Genomic DNA, 27,857 nt, shown 5'->3' with positions numbered 1-27,857 from the left:
CCTTGTTTCTTTGAAAAGCACAGTCATTCTGCTGTAGGGCTTGTAATTCAGATACTGCAGCACTGGGCTAGTACTGTATACAGGAATCTGACAGTGAAATTGATTTTGAAACTGACTACGCTGCTCTCCTTGCCTAACCTGAAAGACAGGCAGAGGGTAAACAATGGGCACAGATAGTGGAAAAGCCGGAGTTGTAAAGTTACATTTGTGTATGTCTAAGGTGTGATCTGCAACAAAAGTAAGGCAATTTGTTTTTAAAAATTAGCCTTTTTTAAAATTTTATTTTAATTAAGCTGAAAGTGTCCCACTAACTGCCATGAGGTAACAAAATATCCCATGTTTGTCTACGTTATCTAAAATGATTAAGACAAAAGGACCAACGAATGATGCTTTTCCTTGCTTCTTATAGAAACTTTCAGGATGTATAGTGGAGCTTGATGATAAAATAAATAATTCCTAGCCAAAGAACCTTATATATTGTTTGTTTGTTTTTGTTTGTTTAATAGCTTTACAAGTAGAATGATGATCGTTTTCACTAATGTGGAAGCAGCCACCTTGCCAAAATTCTCCTTTTACTTTTTTAAATAAACAGTCAAGACTTTTGGCAATGTTTTCATGCAGTGTCTGTTTCTTGACTTGATTAGTTTGACCCTAGTCTCTGATAGTCAGGTGATGGGAATTAAATACCATAGCAAAATTAGGCAAATGCCAATAGTACCCATTAAAACTAAATAATTAAAAAAAAAAAAGTCCATACGTGAGGAGTTTACCCTTGTGTAACAAATCTTTTAACCTTACCCTTCCCTCTCTTTATTTTAACAAAAGCTTATCCTTCAGTTAGCCAATAATAAAGAAATAATAAAATAATAAAAGCCTTATCGGCATAGCAGCGAAGGTCACGGTCTATTGAGCGTTAGAAGTACACGAAAGCCCTAAGGCCTGGAACGCCACTTTGAAACTTAACTGCTGACTATCAGGAAACAGTACAAGAGGGAGCCCCTCTACACTGTAAGACCGATAAGGTACATTTGGCAGCTGACTTGGGGAAGGGATCAAGGATAAAGAAAGGGACCTGCTATGAGAAAGATCAGTTGAAATGTAAACCCTGTTGAACCTCACAGGTGCCTGTGTATTTCACAAAGGAAAACTGCCACTACCACTTAAGCAAGCCAGCTATTTGTCACTTATGGGCTGAAAGAGGATTGGGATGGGCCTGGACAGCTAATGGGGTGAGGAGCAGACTGGAGCGGTTCTGTTCCCACTGTCCTTGATAATACCACCCAGACAGTGTCAACTCCCCAACAGTCCCTCTTCTAGATTCTTTCTTTCTCTGTTCCCACGAAGTACCTTCAGTACCCTGTTCTCAAATGGCTCCCTCCACCCAATCCCCCTGCCTCTCCCCCACTTGCTTCTGCTCAGGAGGGATGATACCCTGAAGGAGAGAGCGGTGACTACTACTCAGAAGTGTTAAACAGGGCATTGCACAAAACTTGGCATGGGCTTCAGCTACTGAGGAGTTAAGAATTTTCCTCCAGGTCAAAAATCTGTGCTGCTTATGAGGCAGCTATTTGAAATATTTTGTAGGAGGTGAGGCTGTTAGTAATTTACAGGAGCCCTAACGTGATCAAAAGCAGGTTGAGTGTACACTGTGCAATGCAATTGGTGGCCAGAGCTGGGGAAAGCCACATATCTTTGAACATTAAAAAGAGGCCACCAGGCCAGGACTATTCCATAGACCCAAAGCAGGTGCAATGGAGGAGGGAGGGAGGGGGAAATCTTCTGGGGAAACAGCTCTCTCGAATTCAAAGCCTTTAATGTGTGAAGGTCTCGGAAAGGTGTGAGCTGTGACTCGTGTGTGACCCTGCACTTCTGCCACCTCATATATAAAATGGGGTTGCATGTTCCAAGATCACAGAAACCTCCATGCAGCTGCTGGTTTTTATGTCAGAGCTGTTAACAGAGGCTGGCTGGCATCAGTTTGTAAATACTGCAGTAGTTTTATTACAGCTGGATTTAATTTAATATAGTTACTTGTCTACACCTTTCATCGGGTTCACCCGAGTGAGCCCCCTTGAATAGCACAGGGGATACACTATATATGTCACTAGAGAATATCCATATTGTAGATATTGAGGCTAGCCAAGTTTCCACAAGTAGAGACAGGTAGCACTTAGGGAAGGGCTGTTTACTGATGCAGTTACTGTTTTAAAGTCATGCCCAGTTTTTCCCCATTCATCTTCACTAGTAAAAGCAGTCTGGTTTATACTGTGGTGAAACTAGGGTAATAAATGAGACAAGCCTGTTTCTAGTTCCCTCAGTGCTTTGTAATGGGAACTGGATCCACTGAAGGGAGTATTTGGGTCTTTGGGGGGGGTGTTTTTGCACTACGGTGTACACTATACCCAGGATACGACAAAACCAACGGAAAAAGAAATAACCTAGGACCAGATTCTCAGTGCAATCACGCGTGACGAGGGACAGAAGCCTCAGCACTGAGCATCAGCGAGCTAATGCCATGATCAGACTGGCACACATTTCAAAAAAATCCATGGTGTGGCTACCCAGGCGTGGAGTAACGGAGGCCATGCTCCCAATCAAGGAGCCAGTCAGGGATCCAGTAAGCGACTGGAATTCAGCAGTGGTAGAATCAATACTCAGTCTTGGTCTGTGCAAGCCAGCCGCAGAGCATGAGCGCTGTGGTGTGGAGGAGCCTGACCTCTGCTCCATGACATCATCTTAAATGCACAAACAAATAGCGTTATTTAAAATCTACTCAGCTGCTACCCCGGGGTGAGGCCTGGCCAAGAAAGGAACCCTTACATCAACGGTACACACATGCTAGGAATGACATCCTAGCTCCGCTGAAGTCAGTGACAAAACTCCCGTTAACTTCAGTGGGGCCAGGATTTCACTCTAGAACTGTACCAATTACAGTAGTAGGGGGGAAAGGTAGTCTTAGCTTAAAGCTCGTGGCGTGTACCTGCTTGGGAGATTCTATAAAGTAAAAATACATATGTGCTCTGGAATCTAGCTACTTCTACACACTTCGCTGTGTGAGATCACTTAAGATCAAAACGAGTTTGCAGTAGATGAGGAAAAAGTATATTGTGCAGTGACAAATGGGTAGGCTCGTTGGAATTGATTTTCCCCTTTCTCAAGTATAAGGAACTATTAAACTGTCACAGTAGCGCTAGTGGAGATGAATGGAGCAGAGTTACTCAAGTGGACTAGAAACACTAGCAGATACCAAAGGAGAGTCTGAAAATATAAAGTGACAAAACCCTCAAAATTCCCCATTCTATGCGATTCAATTGTCATGCCACAACTCTTCCTGCTTACCATCAATGCTTTTAAAGTCCAAAAGATAGCTGCGATTGTCAACCTGGTAAAGCTGTAAACTCATTTTCACATAATTCCCGGTCACCGGGTTCTTTCGACGCACTCTAAGATGATAGGCGTTCACCACCTAAAACAGGTAACTTTATTTCAGGAATAAAATTCAAGATTGTAGAAAGAACATTTCTCCCCCCCCCCCTCCCCGCAGCGTGAAACATTTCAAGAAAAGAACATTGTCTGGAAAGAATGATTGCTTTAAATAAATAAATATCCTAGTTTCTTCTAAAATTGTGTTTGTGTTTTTTTTTTTTTAATGTTAAGTGCTTTTCAGTTAGGGTTGTGCGCACCTCTCTTGCCACCCTGTTAGCCCACATGTGTAACTCTCAATACAATCTCTTCCTTTTGTACGCAGTTTATAAAGGATTTGCATGGATGGCAGGTCTGTTGGGAGGTGAATCGTGTTTGTGGAGCTAAGTCTTAGGGTGCGGACGACTATTGCTCAAGCTGAATACTAGAAAAAACTTCATCGCCTACAGAACTATTTAGCTAACTTCATTCTGGGTGTAATTCCACTTCCATTTGTAGAGCTGCACCAGGGATAAATTTGGCTCATTAGCTCTCTGTCTTGCTGTGCATCTAACCAAGCTATTAGCTGTTGCAGACCCCAGTATCTTTATTTAGACTGTAAGCTCTTTGGGGCAGGGTTTTGTTGTATGTTTGGACAGTGCCTTGGGCCTCTAGGTGCTACTGCCATACAAATAAATAATACCGAAAAAAGAGAAAGGGAGCAGGCTTCCAGAAATGACAGCAAATCAATTCACTGAACAGAGAAAGCATTTTCTTGGGGGAGAAGAGCGACACATTCAGATCTACTTCAGAGAGCAAATATTAGTTGAATGAAATGGTAATAATATATTTCTGCTCCGTTGTAACTAAACACCCTTACTCTGCCCTCTGCCTGCCAAACCAGGGAGTGGGGTAAAACTTGAATACAGTCACCTGTGTTGGAAAACAGTCCAAGGTCTAGAAGATATGCTTTAGTCAAATACAGGTAATTGTGATCTATAGAGGGGTGACTGGGGAAAGTTCTACTGTCTGACTTATGCAGGAGAGCAGACTAGACAAGTGGTTCTCAGTCAGGGGTATGTGTACCCCGGGGGGCATGCAGAAGTCTTCTACATCAACTCATCTAGAGATTTACCTAGTTTTACAACAGGGGACATAAAAAGCACTAGTGAAGTCAGTACAAACTAAAATGTCATACAATGACTTGTAGATAGAGCAATATAAACTATACACTGAAATGTAAGTAAAATATTTATATTCTAATTGATGTATTTTATAGTTTTATGGTTTAAAATGAGAGAGTCAGGAATTTTCAGTACTGGTGTGCAGTGACACTTTTTTGTATTTTTATGTCTGATTTTGTAAAAAAGCTAGACATGGATGTACCTTCACCAATCATAAGTACAGTTTCACTAGTAAAAACTTTTGTCCACAGAGTAACACAGCCTATATAGCCCTTAAGAAAAGCACAAAGGGAACAGATTGTGTAGTTTCAGGACGTGATTGTTATGACCCATGCAAGAGCTTTCAAGGTATTTGGTCACTAAAATTAGAAATATGACCAGCTCCTGCTTTCCCTACAGCTAAATGAGGAAGAATTATTCTTCCAACCTAGGCTGAGAGAGTTAAAATAAGGAAGTGCATATTTTATGTCCATAATACATGTGGAGCTTATTTCATGTTGAGTGTTCGTAATAGTAAAAATAATAAACTAGAGATGATAATACAGTGGCATTAGTTCAAAACAGACAATCCTGTAATAATACCTACTAACTGCACTGAACAATTCAGATCAGGAGAACTTATAAGAAAATGATCCTTGAAAATGGCCACAAAGCACTGATATTTCCTACCTTCCATTCAAAATCCATCTGTTTCATAGCTCGGTACACTTCAGCCATGATGTCATGCGGTTTGCTTTGACTGCGGATTCCTAGATGCCACTTGGCTTTTTTCACAGTCAGAGGTTTTGGCTTGGTAGTATTCAGTGCATCCAAGGGACACCGTGCTTTGGGACTGTCTGCTATTAAAGGAGGCATCCGCTCTGGGTGCGGTTTTACCCCCGGAGGTATGTGCATAGTGCTGTCATCCATAAATGAGCCAGTGGGAGGACTAGAGGCGAGGTAGAACTCACTGGCTTGGTTCATGATTCTCCGATTGTCAATAATAAGGTGGTAAGCTACTGCAAGCTGGTCTTGGGGGTCACCGCTATACACGCTGTTCATCACCTCTGACTCCGTGCATTCAAACTTCTCACAAACTTCCCGCACTGCGTCGTCATCAATGACATTGGCATCGTAAGAAGGATCCTCTGGAAACAAGTAAGTGGGCAAGTCTTGTTTAAACCACTCGTGTTCTCTAGGGGAAAAAGTAATGAAACTGTGACTACAGAGAGAGAGAGAGTGTAGCCATGAGTCTGTATTTACAGTTGGGCAACCTAGCGGTGATTCATTCTATGAGCTATGGCCTGGGGAGGTGGGGAGAGTCAAGGGAGTCGAACCTATCAGACAGACCCTCAGCTGGTGTAAACTGGCAAAGCTTTGTTGTTTCAATGGAGCTACAATGATTTACACCGGTTGACAATCAAGCCCATTATTTTTTGTGATGTCTGAGTCTTTAGTTAGGCAGTGGAACTCATTGCCACAAGACATCAGCGTGGCCCAGAGTTTGGCAGAACCTGAAACAGGCATGGCCACTACTATAATATTCTAGCAAACAAAGTGCTTGTGGAAGGCCTTGATTTGACAGCCCTGCAAACTATTAATTATTTATCAACACACAGGTAGCACCACAGCATGCTTCTCTCAGACTAAGGTACTGCAACAATACTGACTAGAGGGGCGAGGGACAGCGCAGTTGCCATGCTGATTCAGTTTTTGGTCTTTCTCTTGTAACTCCCAACAAGACTGTGAGTTGTGTGAAATAGTCACACCAAACAAAGCCAGGAGCGTGTGTGCAGGGTCTCCTGCATGTGATGGAGTGTCGACCCCACACAAGGCTTGCAAGGGTGAAGGTGGCCAGGTAGGCCAATTAGCTCCCGAGCTGCAACTGGAGACGGAGCCAGCGATTTAAGTAGAACAGGCTCAGCTGGACAGGACCAAGTAAGGCCTATGTAAGCTAAGAAGCTGGCAACAGGGGGGCGCTGCAGATATTCCCTGGGAGAAGGGAAGGTGTATTCAGGACTATGGAGGGTAGTCTGTGGGTACTCCCTGGGAGGAGGCTGGTGGGAGGCTGGCAGAGGGGGTGGGGGAAAGCAAAGACGGTGGGAGATGGTGAGAGATGGTTCAGGAGAATAGTTGCAAGGAATAGGAATGCAGGCCTTGGCTGCTGACTAGAAGGCCCCTGATTAGAGGATGGGCCTGGGTCCCGCTACCAGCTGCTGACCAGTGAGCAGGAACACTGTCTGAGCCCACCTGTCAAGAGGGACTTGGCTACCCCTGGATAGGGGAACATGTGGTGACCCGGCTGGAGGGGAGGCTGCAGTTCCTGGAGCAAGAGGGGCCCGCAGAATGTGAGAGAGAACGCTGGAGGAGGGTGCAATGCCTGGTCAGATCTAATCCCCAGAGCGCCCAGGAGGAGGCACCACCAGTGGTGAGTGGACCCCATGACACCACATCAATGAATATCAGCCTTGGTTCACAAATCCAGGCTGATGTTCAGTTTACAGACAGGCCACCCTCCAAAAGGCACCCCCGCCCTTGCTCCCTCCCCATTTTGCCTGTGCCGTCTGCAGACAGGCCCTCTACTGGCCTCCCTTGGGATTTCAGTTTTTCTTGAGGCATGAATTGTGGCCACTGCCTTTTCCAATGCTTTCAAAGTCTTTGAGGGGGAGGGGAGGTGTTCAGCATACATCCATCTCCATAGGGCAGTGAGACTGGGAAAACACTGGTGGCAATCACTGGTTATCACACTAGGCACCATGGGGCAACTCCATCTTAGAGATAGTTGGCAAGCGAGTGTTTCTCTGCCCCTGCATGGGGGTGGAGTGGTGACTAAAATCTGCCTCTCGTGCATGGACTGTGGTAGGCATTGGTCACACCCTGGAGAGCATAATTTGGGTCTGGAAAAGGTGCTGCCACAAAATTGCCTCTCTAAACCTCTGGGAGCAACTAGATGGTTGTACGCAGCCCGAAGGCAGCAAACACAATGTGTAGGATGGCGTCCCAGAGCAGGAGCCCTTGGGGGGGTGGGGTTCCTCATGCAAACCCACACCTACAGGATTAAGTGTGCTGCCAACCCCTAATAATAGCACCTGCAAGTGAACTAAACCCTATATCATTCATCCGGCACTGCAACTGTGATTATATGTGTATGTTAGGAGCTGGCCTGAGACCCAAACACCCATCACATGGTAATGACTCTTGGTCACTGCTGTGCTGATGTAGCTACAAAGTGGTCACCCATCCTCCACATCCCATTACCAGCTGTCCTCCCCTCATAGGCGCTCCTCCCCTAAGATGCAAATAGATCCACTAAACTAAGAGACTTGAAAATAAAGGCACCACTTTCACTTTAGGACGGCGGTGGCACTATAAAACCATCCTTTCCAAATGAATTAAATACCCAAGGACTTTTGGATGGTTGTGACATTTAAATGCCTATTTTAAGACGTCACTTAGATTTAATTATTATTATGTATTTCACAAAAGATAGAGAATGCTCCTAGTTTACAACACTGTTCTAAAATTCTTCAGTTTCTAAGAATCTTTAAGTCCTGCTGTCAGACATGCATTTTTAATTATATTTAAAGGCCCAAACATCTACTAAGGAATCTCAGTGCTCACATTAACCTGAATTTATATGGTAATGTGAGCAGATAGAGGTACAGCAGCATCTTATTAATTTGCTAGATGAGAAAATTATACTACATTTAAAGGTGAGCCATTTGCCCTCATTAAGGAACATTTTTCATGTGTTTAATTTTGAGAGTTAGGGCTGTGGATCCTGCATTCTTGGTCTATGCATCTTTTCATGTTTGCTGTGACTCTGCATATTAAATACACTGTATGCTGAAACTGCATTCAGAAGGAAGAAGTTGTTAAATTAAGCAACAAAACATGGCCGATGAATGCTAATTTCTTAGCATTACTGCATCATATGGCTACTTTTGCCAAGCACCATTAAGGATACTTCAGACCATTTTATAATGCAATATAAAAGGTCCTGGTTACTTGCTGAAATGCACCTACTAACCTTCAGAAACTATGGGTACGTTGATACTTAAAAAGCTGCTGCTGCGCGACTGGAGCACTTCAGTGTAGACACTCACTACAGCGATGGGAGGGGTTCTCCTGAGATGCAGTAGGTAGCTCAAAAGAAGAATTCTTCCATCAACTTAGCACTGTCAACACCAGGGTTTAGGTCGGCATAGCTACATTTCTTAGGGTATGGATTTTTCATGCCATGAGAGATGTAGCTTTGCCATTGTACATTTTCAGTATCAGCTAGCCCTGAGTTCCACAAAACAGCTTGCCCACCACACACAAGGTCTATTTGAAGAGAGAGGCTTCTGCTGTGACTTCTGACATGTGACATTACCTTATGTCCTTGATGGTTGCTCGCTTGAGTGGGTCAACCTGCAGCATGTGCATGAGGAGAGTGGCAACTGAACGGTTGAGGTATTCAGGGATGTAGAAAACACCTCCACGGATCTTCTTAAAGAGCGTGGGAACGTGTTCATCATCGAATGGCAGCGTTCCGCAGAGAAGAGCATAGAGAATAACACCACAACTCCAGATATCCACCTCAGGGCCAGCATACAACCTAAACAAAGTCAGGACAACAGAGAAGATTTCCTTTCCATGTTTTATCTGTTTACCAATCGGCATTATATGCTTTGTAGTAGAGATTATAATATAGCAGAGGAACTTTAAAAGTGGACCCTGCAGGTTAAATGCTTCAGTTTGTACTCCTACTCCAGTGCCCTAAAACTCAGCCTCACTGTAGCTTCTCTGGTTCTCTCAAACTGAGACATGGAGGTGCAACCCACAGAGACTAATTAATCTAAGAGGCTAGGAACCAAGTTTGCTCTTCCTCTCCAACAGCTCTGTGAAAAGCTTGTTTTCTTGTTCCAATGGCTGATGGACTCAGCCAACTATTTCTATACATCCACCAAGGCAGATATAACTACAAGCAAATATTACACCTGTGTACATTTATATTTTTTTATGTAAGAAATCTGTATTCAAGTCCGATCCACTACTTAGGCTTCTAGGAAACTGCTAACATGGGCTTGGTTATCACAAAGCTTGGGTGCCCTTCATACACTCCTTTGATTACTGAGGGTTGGATTTTTTTCAGTAATATTGTGAGCATGCTCCTCCTTGGCCAAAATTTCAAAAGTTGGATGCCTAATGTTGGGCTCCTACAACCATACTCCAGCACCTAAATAGCTCGCTCTATTTTCAAAAGTGCTTGTCACCCAGCAGCTCCTACTAAGGCCAATCAAAGCAGCTGAATACTCAGCATTTTTGGAAAAAAATGGCCAACTATTTAGATGCATCAGTATACCTCTCATTAGGGTCTTGTTTTTGACAATTCTGGGGGCTCAGTGTTTCTGCTAGTTCCCAGATTGATAGGATGAAAACTGATTTGATTTTTAGGCCCAAGCAAGATATATCTGCTCTGTCTTACAACCTGTCCTTTCATGCTGTGTTAGCCATCAGGCCATAGCAGAAGGTGAATTTTGAATCCGCTCACATTCTCTGGTCTCCTAAACAAGTCCATGTGCAATGTCATACAACAGAACTAACAGACTGACCAATCTCCACGCTATGTGAAAAACATTGTAGTGATAATTCTGACAGCTGCTGTCCCTTTAAGAGCAGGGCAGGGTGGGAACCCCTTCCAGGATATAAATTGAAAAGCTGAGCAGCAGTGAGGGAGTCTGAGGGGAGACCTGATAAACGAAAGGCAATATAGTCAGGAGATTAGTAGATGAACCTGGTTTTGACGTATATGGTGGTTTTGTTTCTTTTATTCATTCTAATAAACTGAACCGGTGGAGTCCTTGCAATCCTTTGGGATCTAGAGGGCAGCAACTTGTACCTTTTCTCTTGCTGTCCTCTGATACAGCACTATCTTCTATACTGCCTGAATGAAAGCATGGTTAGAGCTCTACTAAAGGAAGTTGGGACAACCTTGATTTGCAGCTTCTTTCTGGAGCTGCAGCAGCTGTGGACTTTCTGGCTTTGCTCACTGTCTGGCCAGCATGACTCACGGATCCCTGTAAGTGCAGTTGTTGCCTCAACTGAGTCCTCTGGTGGTCTAATTCAGAAGGAACTCTGCCATCACTTCCACTGGCATAAGTGACAGGGAACTTAATCAGAAATAATCCACATTCATCAAAATGCTGTGTTTATTTGGCCTGTTAGATGAGATACAGCAGTAAAAATGATATGGGGAAAGTGTACTGGGATTTTGCCACCTGTTTGCTGTTCAAATGAATGCAAACCAGACATAGTATAAAAAAATAATTGGTGCGTGACTGGAAAACAGGTGGTTATGAAGAATATGTACAGGATTCTAAATTAGGAAATCCTTCATTCTAATCCTGATTCTGTCACTGGCCTGCTGTATGGACTTGGGCAAATCAGTTTGTCTCTGAAACTCCATTTTCACAACTGTGAAATGGGAAAGAAAAGGTACTACTTCCATCTGGGTATGATGAAGATCAGTTCAGGATTGGGCCGTGCTTTCAATAGGTAAGGTGCTGTATAAATGCCAAATACCAGCAGTACTGTAGTGCATGACTGCTTCACAGTTTTGTTTATCATTAATTTAACAGGAAGTCATGAACATTCTGTCCCATGACAGCAGCAACCATTTTTTTGAAAAAAGAAATTGATTAAATGAAGCTAGAAAATAAGACTTTTCAGATGGAACCACCGTTAAGGTATGGAAAAGGGGTAGAGACCATTGTTAAGGTTTGGGAAGTGGGTAGGTAAAATTGGTTGGTCTATCACTGACTAGTTCTCTGTACCGACATAACAAAATTACAGATAGACAGATACAAAATTTGGCATATTGGGTGAATAAAAATTTTGGGGAGGGAAACTCATTGCATATGAAAAGGATTCAGATCAAAAATATATTTACCTAATTCTTTATTTAGGTATATAAACAAAAAATGTCTTTTAATAACTTTTTAATTTTTTTAGAAAGATCATATTCTATTTTTAATCAGAGAAAACTAAACAAAGTTTTGTCACTAGATTCACTCCCACTTTTAAAAATGGAGGAGTGGAGGAGGCGGGGAAGCTCCAGCTATTTTAACAGTAGTACAGAATAGGTTTCACATATAAGAACAAATGCAAGAATCACACCTGAACATGCACTTGCATTAAAGTGGGTTTTCTCAATGCTAAGTTATACCTTCCGGAGATGACTTCAGGTGCTGCATAGTTTGGGGAGCCACAGCTGGTTCGCAGAAATTCACCATCTGACATCATGTTCGACAACCCTAAAAGCAAGATTCTTGCATATTGACACATGCTTTAATGTTTGGTTAGCGAGAATTCTATGCTTCTAAAAGGATGTCAGGAGGAGTAACAAGGGAAGGAGTGGGGGAAATTATGAAATAATAAAATGAAACAATTGGGGATTTCTGGAATGGTGGGGCATCATGCATTACAAATGGGCAGGGATGGTGTCCCTAGCCTCTGTTTGCCAGATGCTGGGAATGAGCAACAGGGATTGATCACTTGATGATTACATATTCTGTTCATTTCCTCTGAACAGGGGCGGCTCTAGACATTTCGCCGCCCCAAGCACGGCGGCATGCCGCGGGGGGCGCTCTGCCGGTCGCCGCTCCCGCCGCTCCAGTGGACCTGCCGCAGGCACGCCTGCGGGAGGTCCACTGGAGCCGCGGAACCAGCGGACTCTCTGCAGGCATGCCGCCGAAGGCTGGCTGCCTGCTGCCCTCCCGGCGACCGGCAGAGCGCCCTCCGCGGCATGCTGCCTCAAGCACATGCTTGGCATGCTGGGGCCTGGAGCCGCCCCTGCCTCTGAAACACATGGCATTGGTCTCTGTCAGAAGGCAGGATACTGGACTAGATGGAACTTTGGTCTGACCCAGTATGGCCATTCTTATGGTCATACGGGGACAAATTCTGTACCGATGTTACTGCATTGGAGTCTACCATGAATGTTAGCTCATTTTTTTTTAATTATTACGCTGAATACAATGATGAATTTGCAAATTACCTTGTTTCTCCACTGTTCTAAAACCCATGTATGTTTATACTACAAACACAAGAGATCTCACTAGCCATGCCCGTCTTCACTGAAGGGTGAGTGTTTACAATTATGAACTCTTCAATTAAAATGATGAAATTGTTAATGGCCATGCAAACTGACTCAGTTCTGTAAGGCACGTTATGTTGACACACTCCAGCAAGTGGCTTGTAGCTGGCTACATTTCTGGAATGCTGTTGGGGTCACATACCAAAATCAGCTATCTTGGCATTCATGTGTGCATCCAGCAGCACATTCTCTGGTTTCAGGTCTCTGTGGACAACCATATGCCTGTGACAGTAATCCACTGCAGAGAGGATCTGCTGGAAAAGGCGTCTAGCCTCTGCATCTTCCACCTACAAAACACCGGGAAACGGTTAAAGCTTTCTCTGAAACGACACTTGGCAAAACAGTGGTGGCTCCGTCAGGAGCTGAAAAACTCTATGATGCACAGATGAAATTCCAGTAAACAGATTGTAAACAGAGACAAATGTATAAAGCAGATTTTTCTCCTTGCATTTTATATTGCATTACTGTTTTGAAATAAAGCTAATAACTAGGAGTCACGTGACGAAATTAGGAAAAGCTCAATTTAGACTGGCTGTCACACAGACCTGTGCTGAATTTGTGTCAGGGCTGAGCTCCGGCACATCTTGGCCGTTTATATCCCCTGCACCTCTGGGCTTGCTGTGTCAGTTATGAATGTAAAAAAAAAATTGCTCTGAATCTCAGCACCTCTTTCATTACAAATTAAGCACTGACAAAGACCTTCCTAATAGTGAAATCTATTAGACGGTGGCCTAGTCTTTCAAGGGAACCGATAGCAGTCCCATCACAGGAGATTTTAATCTAGACTTGAGAAAGCATTGCACAATGTCCTACAGGGAACAATTCAGTCATGAGGAATGAAGTAGGTGGCTTTGTAGAGGTTAAAATGGAGCCGCTCTATGATTCTATAATTGGGAAGAATGCAATGGGGAATTAGATCTAATAAAGTGTGTTTCTGGTCATTTATACTGACAATTTTGTAATGTTCTTTCATGAAAAAAAGTGTGTTTCTGGTCATTTATACTGACAATTTTGTAATGTTCTTTCATGAAAAATGTAGTTTCTAAATGTCAAAGTTCAGAAAGGGCCTAACTTTAATACTTAGAAAGATCAAGTATTTTCTAAAAACTGGAAAAAAAAATCATCCTGTAAATCAGAATTGTATTCATAGATTTAATGGACCAATGAAAATGACTCCTTCCACCAGCGCACTTATACAAAAGAGTTTAGTATAAAATGCATTTATTTTGTGACACTACGGGGAGAGAAGAACATTAGCATTGTAGCCTGAGCTTTTCCGGTATCCTAACTGAGATCCTTATTAGTCCGTCTTATATGTTCTTATGTTCCTGGCTGGTGGCTGTATGAAACCTACCAAGACATCCGTAAGGCAGTTACTAGTGATTCTCCTTGTATTTAGCAGCAGGTTTATTATTTGATTGGCTTATTTCTCTGGCTTGTTTTTGTGTTTTGTTTTTTTGTTTATATGCTGTAACACAACATGGAGTAGTTGCAAAGTGATATATACAACTGTATTCTAGGCCAAATGCAAGATATTCGGGATAAGACTATTTTTGTTCCATTTAGCTAGAACAGGGATCGGCAACCTTTGGCACGCGGCCTGCCAGGGTAAGCACCCTGGTGGGCCGGGCCAGTTTGTTTACCTGCCGCGTCTGCAGGTTCGGCTGCTCGCGGCTCCCACTGGCTGCGGTTCGGCGCTCCAGGCCAATGAGGGCTGCAGGAAGCAGTGGCCAGCACATCCCTCGGCCTGCACTGCTGCCTGCAGCCCCCATTGGCCTGGAGTGCCGAACTGCGGCCAGTGGGAGCTGCGATCGGCCGAACCTGAGGATGCAGCAGTAGGTAAACAAACTGGCCCGGCCCGCCAGTTGTGCTTACCCTGGCGGGCCGCATGCCAAAGGTTGCCGATCCCTGCACTAGAAAGTATCCCATTTTGCAAAACCATTTTATTCCTCAGCACCATCCTTTTCCCACACGAATCTTTATCTTGACAAGATACTGTCACTTACACGTCCATGCTTACAGATGTAATCAAACAATTCGCCACCAGATACATATTCCATTACCATGAAAAAATCAGTTGGAGTGCTGATGACCTGATATCTTCAAAAACAAAAGAGAGAATTTAGAAAGACTTGATTAGTAACAACAGGGCAAGATTTTTAAACAGTTTACTATTATAACTTCTTCTGTAAAATAAACATTTGTTTTGATCTTGTGTATAAAAATTGCTTTCCATATATGAAAAGCAATCATATTTCAAGATGCAAACAAACATAATCGCTTTCAGTGGTCTGTTGAAAGCATCTGTTTCACAAATTCATTTCTTTATTTCTTAAGCTTTTACATAATCCTCTGAAAGGTTTGCTACAGTAGTTTACCACACTTAGGACTAACCTGATTTTCAAATTTCCATTTTGGCTAAAATTTACAGCAATGTCTTAAGAGATGCAGGCTGCCTTCAAAAGCAACAAAGGAATATTAATTCCTTTCCCCCTCCCCCTTTATACTGAGGATGCAGGAGAAAAGAACTCCAGGTACTATAGGCAGGTAAAGTTTGAATCTTTCCTATTACACTTCAGTTTCTCAGCTAGTGTAAATTGGCATAACTTTATTGACCTCAATGAAGCTACATAAATTTATAGCAACACCAGCTGAGGTTCACATCCATTTTCTTGTACTCAAGATTTTGTGTTTGCACTACTTATAGTTGAATTTGTGTTCTGTATCATTACATCAGAAGTGAACAAACAGCTTCCTGTCTTCTTAAAACTGCATGTAAATACATCGTGTTCAGTAAAACCCTCAAAAGATCAATAAGAGTTAAAACACTTTAGTGTGGTTTGAGATCCAGTAAACCAAAGTCTCTGATAATTCGTTAATGTATACAAGAAAAAAGATCAAGTAAAATGGAAAATACATGTAATGCATTCTCACTTGCTAATTTTCTTTAACATACCATTGCATGACTCAATTATTTAGCCCAGACCCTACTGATGTTCTTAACTTAAATTTAATTTTTAGGCCAGGGGTAGGCAACCTATGGCACGGGTGCCGAAGGCGGCACGCCAGCTGATTTTCAGTGGCACTTACACTGCCCGGGTCCTGGCCACCAACAGTGTAGTTATATATTATAGACTTATAGAAAGAGACCTTCTAAAAACGTTAAAATGTATTACTGGCACGCGAAACTTTACATTAGAGTGAATAAATTAAGACTCGGCACACCACTTCTGAAAGGTTGCCGACCCCTGTTTTAGGCCATAATTTGTTCTCTTTGACATATATGAGAACTGGTTGAGACTCAGGGTGCCAGATGCCTCTTTGAGAAGCACTTTTTGCTACCTGTTTTATGAAATGGTACCAATCTGTTCTCAAATATGCTAGTGATACTGTGGAGTAACTCCATTAAAGTCAATAGTTCCTTCAGAATTACGGTGGATTAACTGGAAGCAGAATTTGACCCCTTCCCTTCACTAGATGACATGCCAGTGCTCTAAACATCAGATTATCCTTCTAATGGCCATTCAACCACTTTATTTTATAGAAATGCTAAATGTATTTAGTGGCTGGCTACTATAATAACTTGATCTGTGCAGTTAAAATTTAAGGTTTCTGGATTTTTAATCTGAGAATACTAAACTATTGCAGTGCAGTTACCTATTTGCAACTTAAATTCGGATACCTTAGAGTGTCAGTTTTGAAAATTCTTGCCTGAATTTTATCATCATAAACTGAAAATGGTAACTTTAGTCTTCTGATATCCAGACCATTAATGGAGGACTCCTATTGGTTTGAGGCTAGGATTTCACCTGAAGAGCCTTATCACGTAGTCATTACTCCAACAAAAGTCTCATTGCCTTCAAAGACTGCCGGATCAGGCCAAAAGAGAAAAGAGAACAATAACTCCCATTGACATCTATGGTAGTTACTTGTCGCCCTCAGTTCTCCGTCACCATTGCCTTTCAATTGAAAACAACAGGGCTTATACAGGTGTAAGTTTGCAGAACTTGATTCAATAAAGTTTACTATGCATGGGATTGCCAAGATAATACCCCAAACTTTCCAGTGAGACTGGTCTGTATAGTTTTCTAAGGGTACGTCTTCACTACCCGCCGTATGGGCGGGTAGCAATCGATTTCTCGGGGATCGATATATCGCATCTCATCTAGACGCGATATATCAATCCCCGAATGAGCTCCTGTCGACTCCGGAACTCCACCAACCCGAACGGCTGTAGCGGAGTTGACATGGGGAGCCGCGGACATCGATCCCACGCAGTGAGGACGGTAGATAATTCGATCTAAGATACTTCGACTTCAGCTACGTTATTCACGTAGCTGAAGTTGCGTATCTTAGATCGATTTCCCCCCGTAGTGTAGACCAGCCCTAAGGCTCTGATTCTGCTCTCACTGACTTCAATGCAGCAAGACTGGGCCCTAACCCAGCAAAAACCTGTACACCTGTTTAGCTTTGTATATTACTGGGAGTCATTCCACTGAAGTCAAGTAAAGTGAAGCACATGTGTAAGACTTGTAGGATTAAAGCCTTAATTTATAACTTGGTAGGTTCATGACTAGAACTGCACGAAGGCAGCCTGATTTTCAGCCCTTTGAAATCACTGATTTCAATGGGCCTGGGACAAGCCCATAATGAATAGATGTCTCAACTTATTTGCAAAAAATTACAAAATGTCTTGAATGAATTATTTAGAGAATATTAATTAGCTGTCTCCGCTCACTGCTTCTCAAAATGGAAACTTACTATTTCACTCTTTTCCATCTTCGGCAAGTGTAATTTGCTAGTAAAACAGAAATGCATTCAAGAGAATTTCCTATGACGCACCATAGAGTTGAAATGGAATCTGAACAAAGAGAAGCAGCAGCAATAGTACTTACAGTTTGATAATATGAGGGTGCCGAAAAAGTTTTAGGTTTTGAATTTCTCTCTTGATTTTCCCAACCACATCCAAACTCCGAATTTTCTGTCTATTTAAAATTTTTACGGCTACTTTATGTCCTGTCAGCTGGTGTTCTCCAACTAATGGAAAGAGAACATTAGAATGTAACTAAAGAGAATGCAATGACCTGTAGGAGTAATTTAGCTTACTGATATAGGTGGGTTCTGAGGGACCAATGGGAGGAGGATCATAATGGGTAAATTGTCTGAAAGTTGGGAACCAGAGGCCTGCACAGGGGACTGGTGTTTGGATTCCATGACTCAGATGACTAATAAAGGTTAGTGATTCAAGTCCAAGCCACGTTGTTGTCACTATCTGCAGATGACTCAGTGGCCCTGTGTGAAATGAGTCTGGTGATTTCAGTCCAGGCCCCAAGCCTGGATTTATGATGTAGACACAACTGACCACTTTACAGAAAGTTTCAGAGGCCACAGCTCTGGTGGACACGGAAACTATGCGGTCAGAGAACTTGTTTCTGAGGCACTTTTTCCATGCACTCCTATGAAAGGGATGAGCTTATGCAGCATTCAAAGTCCTCCCATCCTCACCCAGGATGGAGAGAGTGGAACTGAGCATTATCTATGAAGTTCTATACAGAGTGCTCAAAATCCTGCAAGCTGTACTGAAGGATAACAAGTCTATACACGTTTTACCCAGAGATCCACAAGCAAGTAGTTTCTGACTAGTTATGTATTTTAAAGTGCAGCTTTGTTGTCACTGAACGTCAAGCCATGAGGGAGGTGAAAGGATGAAGTTAACCGTGTCTCTCCCCTCATGTTGCAATCCTTCCCCTAACTACAGATATTTCTAATCCCTCCTATGCTGCCTTCTGTTTCTAACCACATTAAACTAAAGCTACTTTCTCTCACCCACAAAGCCCTGCAGGTATCATACACTGGGATTTTCCAAGCATGCCTTATTGAGCGCTTCAGTAGAGCAAGCCAAACTCTGCTCTGAGTTGTACTGGCCCAAATCACTTACATGGGTAGCAGTGGTGTAACACGATAAGAGAATGTGGCTCAGAGTTTTTAACTTAATGTGAAATTTCCCAGCTTTTGTCAGCTTAAGCCAGCCTCCTTCTGTCACCACTTAATGTATTACTTCTTGTGAGAACTAGAAAATACTTCTTAGCTGCTAAAATGCATTTAGACTGAATGACAGATTATGGTCACATTCCATACTCTGGACTTGATGAATACTTCAACCACCCTCTCCCAAACTGTTTTCACCATAACCAAGGGGTCCAGGCCTGAAGGCCTTACACAGACATCTATCTTTGCAAAAGCTTAATAAACACGTAGTGGAAATCTCAGGATTTACCCCTGATAAAATAAGCAGAGACACATTTTCATGCGGCCTCTAGGGGAGGGCTGTCTGGAAAAGAATTCCATTTAGCAAATTTTTTAAATGTAAACATATTTTTTCATTCTGCATTAGAACAAAAAGTAGACCTTTAAAAACTGCCGTGAGTGTGAGATATTATGACTCTCACCCTTCCCCTAAGAACAGACAATAACCCAGTGGTTAGGGCCCTCACATGGGAGACTGACACTCTGCTTTGCTGAAAATTTCCCAACCAGCTCTAGTTATAGTGTCCTCTAGGGAGTAGGATGCCAGGAAGGGACTTGCCTTTACATAGGGCTTCCAGTTCTTCAAGGGAGAAATTGATTAATACAAGGTTTATGTCCCACTTAAGCATTAGGCCTTGTCTACACTACAGGGGAAATTCAATCTACGCTACGCAATTTGAGTTATGTAAGTAGCGTAACTCAAATCGACATAGCTTAGACCTACTTACCGCAGGGGCCACATTATGCAATGTTGACAGGAGATGCTCTCCTGTCGAATTCCCCTTCTCTTCTCGATCTGGAGTACAGGAGTTGACAGGAGAGCGATCTGCAGTCGATTTAGTGGTTCTTCACGAGACCTGCTAAATTAACCGTTGATGCATCGATCGCCGCTCATCAATCCCCCTCCTGCTAAGTGTAGACAAGCCCTCAGTGAACTTACAGGGCTTAAGTGGGATTTACGTGATGCATAGGTCTTAAACTAGCCCTCTGTACAGGGGTTATGTTCAGCAGAAAGATATAATCAAGAATAATGACAAGTCCTAGACTGTTATGTAGTCTGGCGTAGATTACTTTCCCTATAGAGTCTTAGCACACAAGTGCTAAAAACAAACAAAAAATACTGAAAAAAATATGTCCCTGAAGGGGCAATCTGTCTCTGTGGAGCTCATATCCAAGGCTAAATTGCAAGGATTTACAGCATGTAAAGATTAGGTTAATCAGAAATAGATATTCATAAATCACAGGGGAGAATATTCATTGTGTCACAGGGGTAGAGTAAATCTCAAATAACCTAGTCTTAAAAATAGAACTTTACACACTTAAATAATTATATGCAATCCTCCTGGTGTGCAAAATAACAGCAAAGGCCAAATTCTGCAGAAGTCTTTACTCGATGGGAGTTTCCACAGTTGTGTTTCTTGGCTCCTGAATACTGCAGGGGGAAACCAGTTCTTAAGACTTGTAGTAAGCCCTGATTTTAGGGAAGATGCTGCTGCTGCAAACTTTAGTATATTCTTTAAAAATACAGGTCAGAGAGAAATGGGTTGGTGTTGTTTGTCTCCTATTGAGCACACTGGGACTGACTTTGCTCTCACTTACACTCAAGTAAATTGGCAGTAATTCTGCTGAGGTTAGTGGAATCACATCAGATTTAAAATGGTGTGTGAGAGCTTGGAATTAGACCCATTCCTTGTGATTCAACAGCCTGTGTCACAAAGTGTTCTGTGTGTATGAAGCCAAAATTATAAAAAGGAAGCTCCTTGCATATCATAGCAATAATGCCTCTGACATTAACATTTATGTCGCAGTTTACAACTTGAAAGCCTTTAACACCATTTTTTTTTGCCCATAATTTTAGAAATGGTGAGGAGCCTGCAAAGACTTACACATGTTTAACTTGACATAGAGTGGGTGGAATTCTGGCTCAACTGATGTTAACGGGAGTCTTTCTTGACACTGAGACTTCAAAGAGGCCAGAACTTCAACCTGTAAGTCATCCCATTGCTACTCACAGCATGCAAACATAAGTACCTGTATAATTTTTTGCAGGGTTGGTTAATATTTTGCTTTTAGCTTCATATAGTTAATTACCATTACATAACATCCTTCCCATGCCTAAATTAGAACACATGCCAAAAACTAGTTTCTTCCATTCCTCTCTGTCATTTGCTGTTACTTCTATCTATTCTATGGCACAGAGATGACCTGTTCTGCCCTCCTGGCTAAGAGGTCTTCTTCAGGTTTCTCTTGACTGCCCTCGTTTCCTTACACCAGTACCTTCATGTGGGAATCTGTGTGTTGGTATCTGGAGTACATGCCCCAGATATGTCCAGTGCATCCTTCTGATTCTGGTGGCAATGAATGAGCCGATAGTTGGTGATTTCTCAGAACTCTTCATTGTAACAAAGTCTTTCCAGCCAATGCCCAGAATCTTTCACAGACATTTATTTTCAAAAGTATCTAGTTCTCTGTCTACAATTTTTGGTAAACACCCAGCTCGCGCACCCACAGACATACCTTAGCACTGAGATTGTTTGAACTGAAAATTCTCAGTTTTGTCCTGATGCTACATATCTTTAATTACCATACATTTAGTAAATGCTCTGGGTGCCCTTTCTATCGCTGATGTCACTTATTTTACTATCTTCCATAGGAATCAACTTTATTTAAGTCTTTAAAATAAATCTATAGTTTAATAATTACACAGCTAAGGAGTTCTCTGTATGAAAAGAGACCCAAAATTTAATCTAAAACAGGGGGAAACCAATGAAACCACTGACATATTTTAAGAGATTAAAATCACTACATTTTTAAAAGCTGATTTATTTCTACTTGAGAATTTGCTTAATGCACTCTAATACGTATTTTTTAAAATAATGCCATAATCAGCTGTTTCTATCTAACAGCGTTGTATTACATAGAGTTACAAAACAGTTAATGTTTCTTATACTACATTAATAAGGTGGGGCACAGGTGGGGTTTTTGTTTATTTTGGTTTTGATTTTTTTTTATTACACTGAAAACTTGCTTACAATAAACACAAAGATACAGTGACATTTGTAATCAGGGAGGCCACATAATAATAATCTGAAGCACAAGACAGGGAGTAATAATTGTTTTATGGATAAACCCTGCCATTAAATTATTAACAGCATATCATTTTAAAGGCTTTAAGCAGATCACTAGAAGCCCATTGCAGTGTGAGTGTGAACAGGAGCAGAGAGTGAAAATGACAGAGCAGTAACGCAGTTACCATTCTGGGTGAACGAGGTCATTATTATTAGCGAAGAGATAAGCACTGCCAGAGATTCTTTCCTCAATAAGAGTATCCCAAAAATAAAACACTTGGCCACCCTTGAAAATAAAAGCACCACTTTGCATGTCCCATTTACTTCATAATATTTAAAACATTAAAATGAACTGCAATATGCTAAAGTTTTGTATTATACATGCAAGTCAGGGATTTAACTATGGGCTGAGGTAAACAGGGTCATTCTCATTGTGCAGTACATATAATAAAATACCAATCATCAGTATTAGGAGGCACCTTTGCATCTCTTGGGATTCTGGAAATTACAGCTTCCCAATGATTGCTCTGATTTACAGCACCCTATGTCGTGCTGCTTATGGGCTGCTCTGTAGCCCAGAATTTCTAGAAAATGCTACGCTAAAGCAACCCCCCTTTGACATTTGTGAGGGGGACAGCGTATGGCCGCTTATGGTGACCCTGCACTGGGAGAATTCGCCCCAGGCCCTTTGTGGCATAGTTCTGGAAGGAAGTCAGTCTCTCTTCCAGCCAGGGTTAATGTAGCATGTACATGGAGTACAGGTTACATTCTCTGGAGAAGTGGGGGAGGCAAGAAAGGGGACTGGAATAGACCACATCAATATCTATAGACCTTGCATCAGGGATGGATAAGCCCCCAGGACATATGATTTGGCAGGACAATAGAAACCCCACATTTAAGGCCTACAAATCACACACCTCAACAGTATGACGCATAATAATACTTTGCATGTGCTCACTTAAGCGCCTTCCATTGGAGAATCTCAAACCATTTTCTGATATGAACGAATTATACCATGCCACATCTCTTGTGGTCAGTAAGAATGAGATAACTGCTTTAGCTGGGGAAACTGAGGCACAACAAAGTGAAGTGGCTTGGTCACAGTCATGCAGAAGTGACACAGCCAGAAACAGAACCCAGATCTCAGCCCTGTGTTCAGCACAGTTCTTTAGATACCAATGACATATTATATTCTACTATGTATTTACATCACTCCCATCTTCACTCATTAGGCTAGACTGGGCCTGAAAGATACATAAAGAAATAACACTGCTGAATAGCTTATCTTCTTTCCACCCCTGAAAAACAACACGCACCTTTACAGGTTTTTTTTTTTTAAGTTCAAACACATTAATAATTAAAAATAACAGTCTGCTTTGTAATCCATCTTTTGCTTACAGTAAGCATTAGATACAGAGATATTATTGTTTCACTCCCCAGTGACTTGTTAAGCCTACACCTATGTCTTGAGAGACAAAGAGTGACTATAAATTGACTTTTAAACACTTCAGGTTTCTAATGTAGCTGTTTCCAGCCAGAGGAATCTTTCCATGCTGGAGTAAACACACTTTCCTGCCCTGTTTAGTAGGTTGCTGTGGCTAGCCTTCATTTTATCTTTGGTGGTTAGCTTGTGTTCTGTTCTTTCCAGTGATTTTATCTTAAGCTACTGGGTCTAGTTGGGAGTCTGTGTCCCTCTACACTATACACAGTGGGGAATAACTGGCTAGGAGGTAGTATTGCTGAAAAGGATCTGAGGATTACAGTAGATCACGAATTGAATATGAGTCAACAATGTGATGCCGTTGCTAAAAAGGGTCGTATCATTCTGGGCGGTATTAACAGGAATGTGATATGTAAGGCATGGCAGGTAATTATCCCACTCCAGTTGGCACTGGTGAAGCCTCAGCTGGAGTACCGTGTCAATCCCGGGCACCGCCCCTTAGGAAAGATGTGGACAAACTGGAGACAGTCCAGAGGCGAGCAACAAAAATGATAAAAGGTTTAGAAAACCTGCTCTCTGAGGAGAGGTTAAAAAAGCGGGGCATGTTTTGTCTTGAGAAAAGAAGAATGAGGGGGGCCGCTGATAACAGCTGTTAAGAGCTGTTATAAAGAGGATAGTGATCAATTGTCAGAGGCTGTTAAAAAGAGGACAGTTCTCCCTCTCTACTGGAGGTTAGTCAAGTATTAATCTGCAGCAAGGGAGATTTATGGTAGATATTAGGGAAAAGTTTCTAATTACAAGGGTAGTTAAGCTCTGGAATAGGTTCCAAAGGAGGTTGTGGAATCCCCATCACTGGAGGTTTGTAAGAAGAGGCTGGATAAACACCTGTCAGGGATTGTCTAGGTTTACTTGGTTCTGCCTCAGCGCAGGGGGCTGGACTTGATGACTTCTTGAGGTCCTTCCAGCCACTTCTATGATTCTATGTTGTGGAAGCTGTGAAACTTGTTGCTCGCAGTACAGGAACAATTTTTCACATACTAATATTAGAAATAGGTTGTAGAACTGTAGATCCTGCAACTAATTTCCCCCAGTTTCTTGTGGGTGGGTGGGGGGGAGGGAAATACTGGTTCCTGTCCTTTGCTCACACACAGCCCAAAATAAAAGATTCTCTCCTCCCCTGATTCTGATGGACGGGCGATAATATGAGCATAACTTGGAAAAAGGAAGAGCTAGAAGCAGATGGTGTGTAGCACATTCCCTTTTGGTACCTGGTGGTTGTCTGCTGGGAAACCTCCATGAAGTAATGTTGCTAGAACTCTGCTCCACGCCTCCCCTCCCTCTTAGGAGTGAGGTGAGCAATAGTGGGGTGTGGGATTCAGCCAGTGGCAGCAAACCTTCTCAGGAGCGTTGGCTGCCATTGGCAATGGGGTGACCTTACTATGTGCGTGGAGGGGAAAACCATCCTTAGGCCTGGGGGGGGTAGTGCTACTTTGACGCACAGAGAGAAAAAGCAGCAGCCATCTAGTTCTAACAACGAGGCAATGACTGCAAGGGCTAGTCATGAACGCTGACCGCAGCCTCAGAGACGCCGAGTCAAAAGAAAATTTATAGTGTTATTCTTCTTAAGTACCTACTTCTTCTATTGACCATTGCATTATTGTCAGCGTTTGGCAAACACGCATCCTAAGCGGTTAGCAAGGCGAGTGTTGAAGAGATGTAAACAAATCTCTTTCTAAAAATGGCCCTTTCTGATTTAGGACAATGTGGCCGTGATCTTGGCTGGGGCTATTGGGTGCTGCCATAATATGTTTACTGCCATTATTAATTACTATACTTTTGCCTACACCTAATGAAACCCCGTGACCTGTAATCTCACTGTTGTCTTTGACTCTTCTCACAACTCCTTCTAGCCACTCAGCCCATCCCATCTTGGATCTCTTGCTGAATCCTGTTACCTCTTCCTCTTTTAACCAAAATCCAGTCCCTGCTTAATACCATCCCTCATCTTCAAGAAATCCCTTCTTTTTTTCCTCCTTGATAATCCCCACACCTTTTCCCTTATGTTTTCTTATTTTTGAAGAGTACGCTTTTGGGGGGCAGGAACAGTGACTTCCCTAATGCACTGTGCAAAGTGATAGTGCCAGATCACTAGCGTTATTAAAAACAAATCAGCCTGAAAAATGGTTGTAAAATGACTACATATTTCATGTTCTTAGTGAATAGGAAATAATTATGCAAAATATATATAAGCTTGAATTGATAGCTCATAATATATCTAATTTCCTTCATGTTTCTTGTTAGAACATAATGATTACAGGCTACTCTAGTGCCCATTAAATCAAAATTGCTATAATTTAGCACACAAAGAACACACCTAGTTTAATCTCTGTTTGGAAACCATAAATCCACTTTGCATACGCCGAACTCCCATTAGAAAAGGGGACGGTGTTTTAGGCAAAATACTGAGAAAAACTATATGTATAAGGCACTACTCCATGAAAAGAACTTTTCTTAAATCTGAATTGGTTACATTGCTTTAAACGTGTCTTTGGGAAACTGCTGGCTGTGTGTGAAAGTCAGGATTGTATACAGTAATGATTTAATTATTTAAATGATCCCTTTTTGCCCGGTTTATTTATCCTGATAACTCTTTATTCTAGGCATTTGGGATTTTTTGAGTGAAGAGGAACTTTTTTTTTTCTTATAGACCAGATGAATTGTGTATTTTTCTTTGGTACTGTTATATGAGAAAAGTCAAAATTCAACTTAACGTTGGAATTAATAGGAAAAAAAGAAGATGCGTGTACTTTTATTCACAAATCTTTCAGACAGCGGAGGCAAAGCTTGTATCTGACTTGAAAGTGCAAGGTGACTTCTGACTGATCACGAATCAGCCTCTGCTGTATATATCAACCCTTACTCCCTATCCCTTCTGCTACAGTTCTCAACTCAAAGCCGCTTTGATTCTAGGAGTATGATGTATTTAGGGATAGGGAGAAGAAATCATCTTTGGCCCTTGCTCACCACCCCTATTCCCCAATGTGACACCTGCTACATCTTCTACAGCGGTGACACAGATGGAGCTCAAGGCTGACACAACAGGCGCGAAGATGCTGGTCGTCAGTGCATAGCTAAGACAGGTCCCTTCAGTCACCACTTCGTTCCCAATCCCCTCCATACGCAGAATGAACATTGGAACACTCTCTATTCTTACCCACAGGCAAACGAGGAATGTAAAGGTCAGGGTTAGAAATGACTGCATATGGTTATTAAAGAGTGGGGGTTGAATCTCCCTGAAACCGCCTGCTCGCACCCATTCAGCATTCCTCTGCCACAATTACCCTCTTCTCTCCAGGAGTAGCCTGCGTCCCCACTCTCCACCAGCCCCACACAATATCCCACAGGCAGCAAGGACACTCCAGCTTTAGGAAGGACACATACTAGGTGAAGAGGGAAGCATTCAGTTCTTAAAGTCAACACCCACTAGGACTAGGGTGACCAGAGAGCAAGTGTGAAAAATCAGGATGGGGGGGGAGTAATAGGTGCCTATATAAGAAAAAGCCCTGAATATTGGGACTATCCATATGAAATCAGGACATTTGGTCATCCTAACACCCACATTCGTTTGTGTGAACAATAGGCAGGGTATCATTCAGCTGTAATCACCACACTGCTGCCCAAGCCAATTCTCTGCAGCATGCCTGGCTCCCACAGCCTGGTACCTACGTGGCTTGACATTGTGCTGCTGCCTCAACATGCCCGTGACAAATATTTCCAGCCTCGGTTGCCAGGTCTGGTTCCCTGCACAGGAATCCCAGTCACTGTGGTCTCTGGCAACAGCAACCAACCAACCATAAGAACGCCTGTCCCCTGCCTGTGGCCATGGCGAGGGTACCAGGCAGGCATAGGGGAAGTGGATTCCACACGCTGCCCGCCTGGCCTGGTTTCTGCAGGGTAGGGAAAGGCTGCACAGCGGAGGAGGGGGAAATTGGACAGGCGGGGGAGTGGTGAGGGTGACACAGGGAAGAGGGTCCCACATAGAACATGCCTACAGGTTGCACAGGGCACAGGCGAGGGGCGTACACGGGGGAGAGGACTTCACACAGTGCATCCCTGAGGGAGGGTGCAGGCCGGTGGCGGGTGCAGGAGGGATGAACGGTGCATGCACGGGTGGCAAGAGGGACACCGCACGCTGCTTGTGCGGGGCAGGGAATGGGGGGCGGCGTGTGCTGGGGCAGGGCCAGGGGCTGCATAGCTGGTGCCCTGGGGGGGAAGGGAGCTGGGGGGGGGGCCTGCATGGGGCATGCACAGGGGCCTGCCCGCTGCGGGCCCTGGGGGAAGGGAGCGGGGGCTGCCGTGGGGGGGAGCCTGGCGGGAAGGGGGCTCGTCTCTGCCCAGCCCGTGGAGCAGAAGCGAGGGGCTGCGTCCCGCCCGGCGCCGCTGCCCCCGGAGCCGAGCGATCCCGGGTCCCCGGCGCCCCCTCCGCGGGGGGCGGCCGCCGCGCCCAGCCCCGGTACTCAGCTCTTGACTTTGCCGAAGGTGCCGACCCCGAGGGTGTCCCCCAGCACGTAGTGCCCGATCTTCACCCGCCCGTCGTGCTTCTGCTTCTCAGCCAT

The 27,857-nt window shown here is 43.1% G+C and overlaps 1 protein-coding gene across 1 annotated transcript; it reads right to left on the bottom strand.

Annotated features, from left to right (window-relative positions):
- Window positions 1-901: 901 nt before the first annotated feature.
- Window positions 902-27,857, bottom strand: PRKAA2 (protein kinase AMP-activated catalytic subunit alpha 2). The gene is made up of 9 exons (XM_045028418.1): window positions 27,764-27,857; window positions 17,601-17,742; window positions 14,712-14,805; window positions 12,848-12,992; window positions 11,776-11,863; window positions 8,941-9,165; window positions 5,256-5,760; window positions 3,340-3,466; window positions 902-2,735 (listed from the first exon to the last, which is right to left on the bottom strand). The coding sequence occupies exons 1-9, from the start codon at window positions 27,855-27,857 to the stop codon at window positions 2,500-2,502; spliced, it is 1,656 nt and encodes a 551-aa protein (XP_044884353.1). The 3' UTR covers window positions 902-2,499.

The sequence above is a fragment of the Mauremys mutica genome, chromosome 8 (assembly GCF_020497125.1).
Source record: "Mauremys mutica isolate MM-2020 ecotype Southern chromosome 8, ASM2049712v1, whole genome shotgun sequence".
Lineage (NCBI taxonomy): Eukaryota > Metazoa > Chordata > Testudines > Geoemydidae > Mauremys > Mauremys mutica.
Note: the sequence above shows the minus strand (reverse complement) of the source record. Positions and strands in the feature narration are given on the sequence as shown.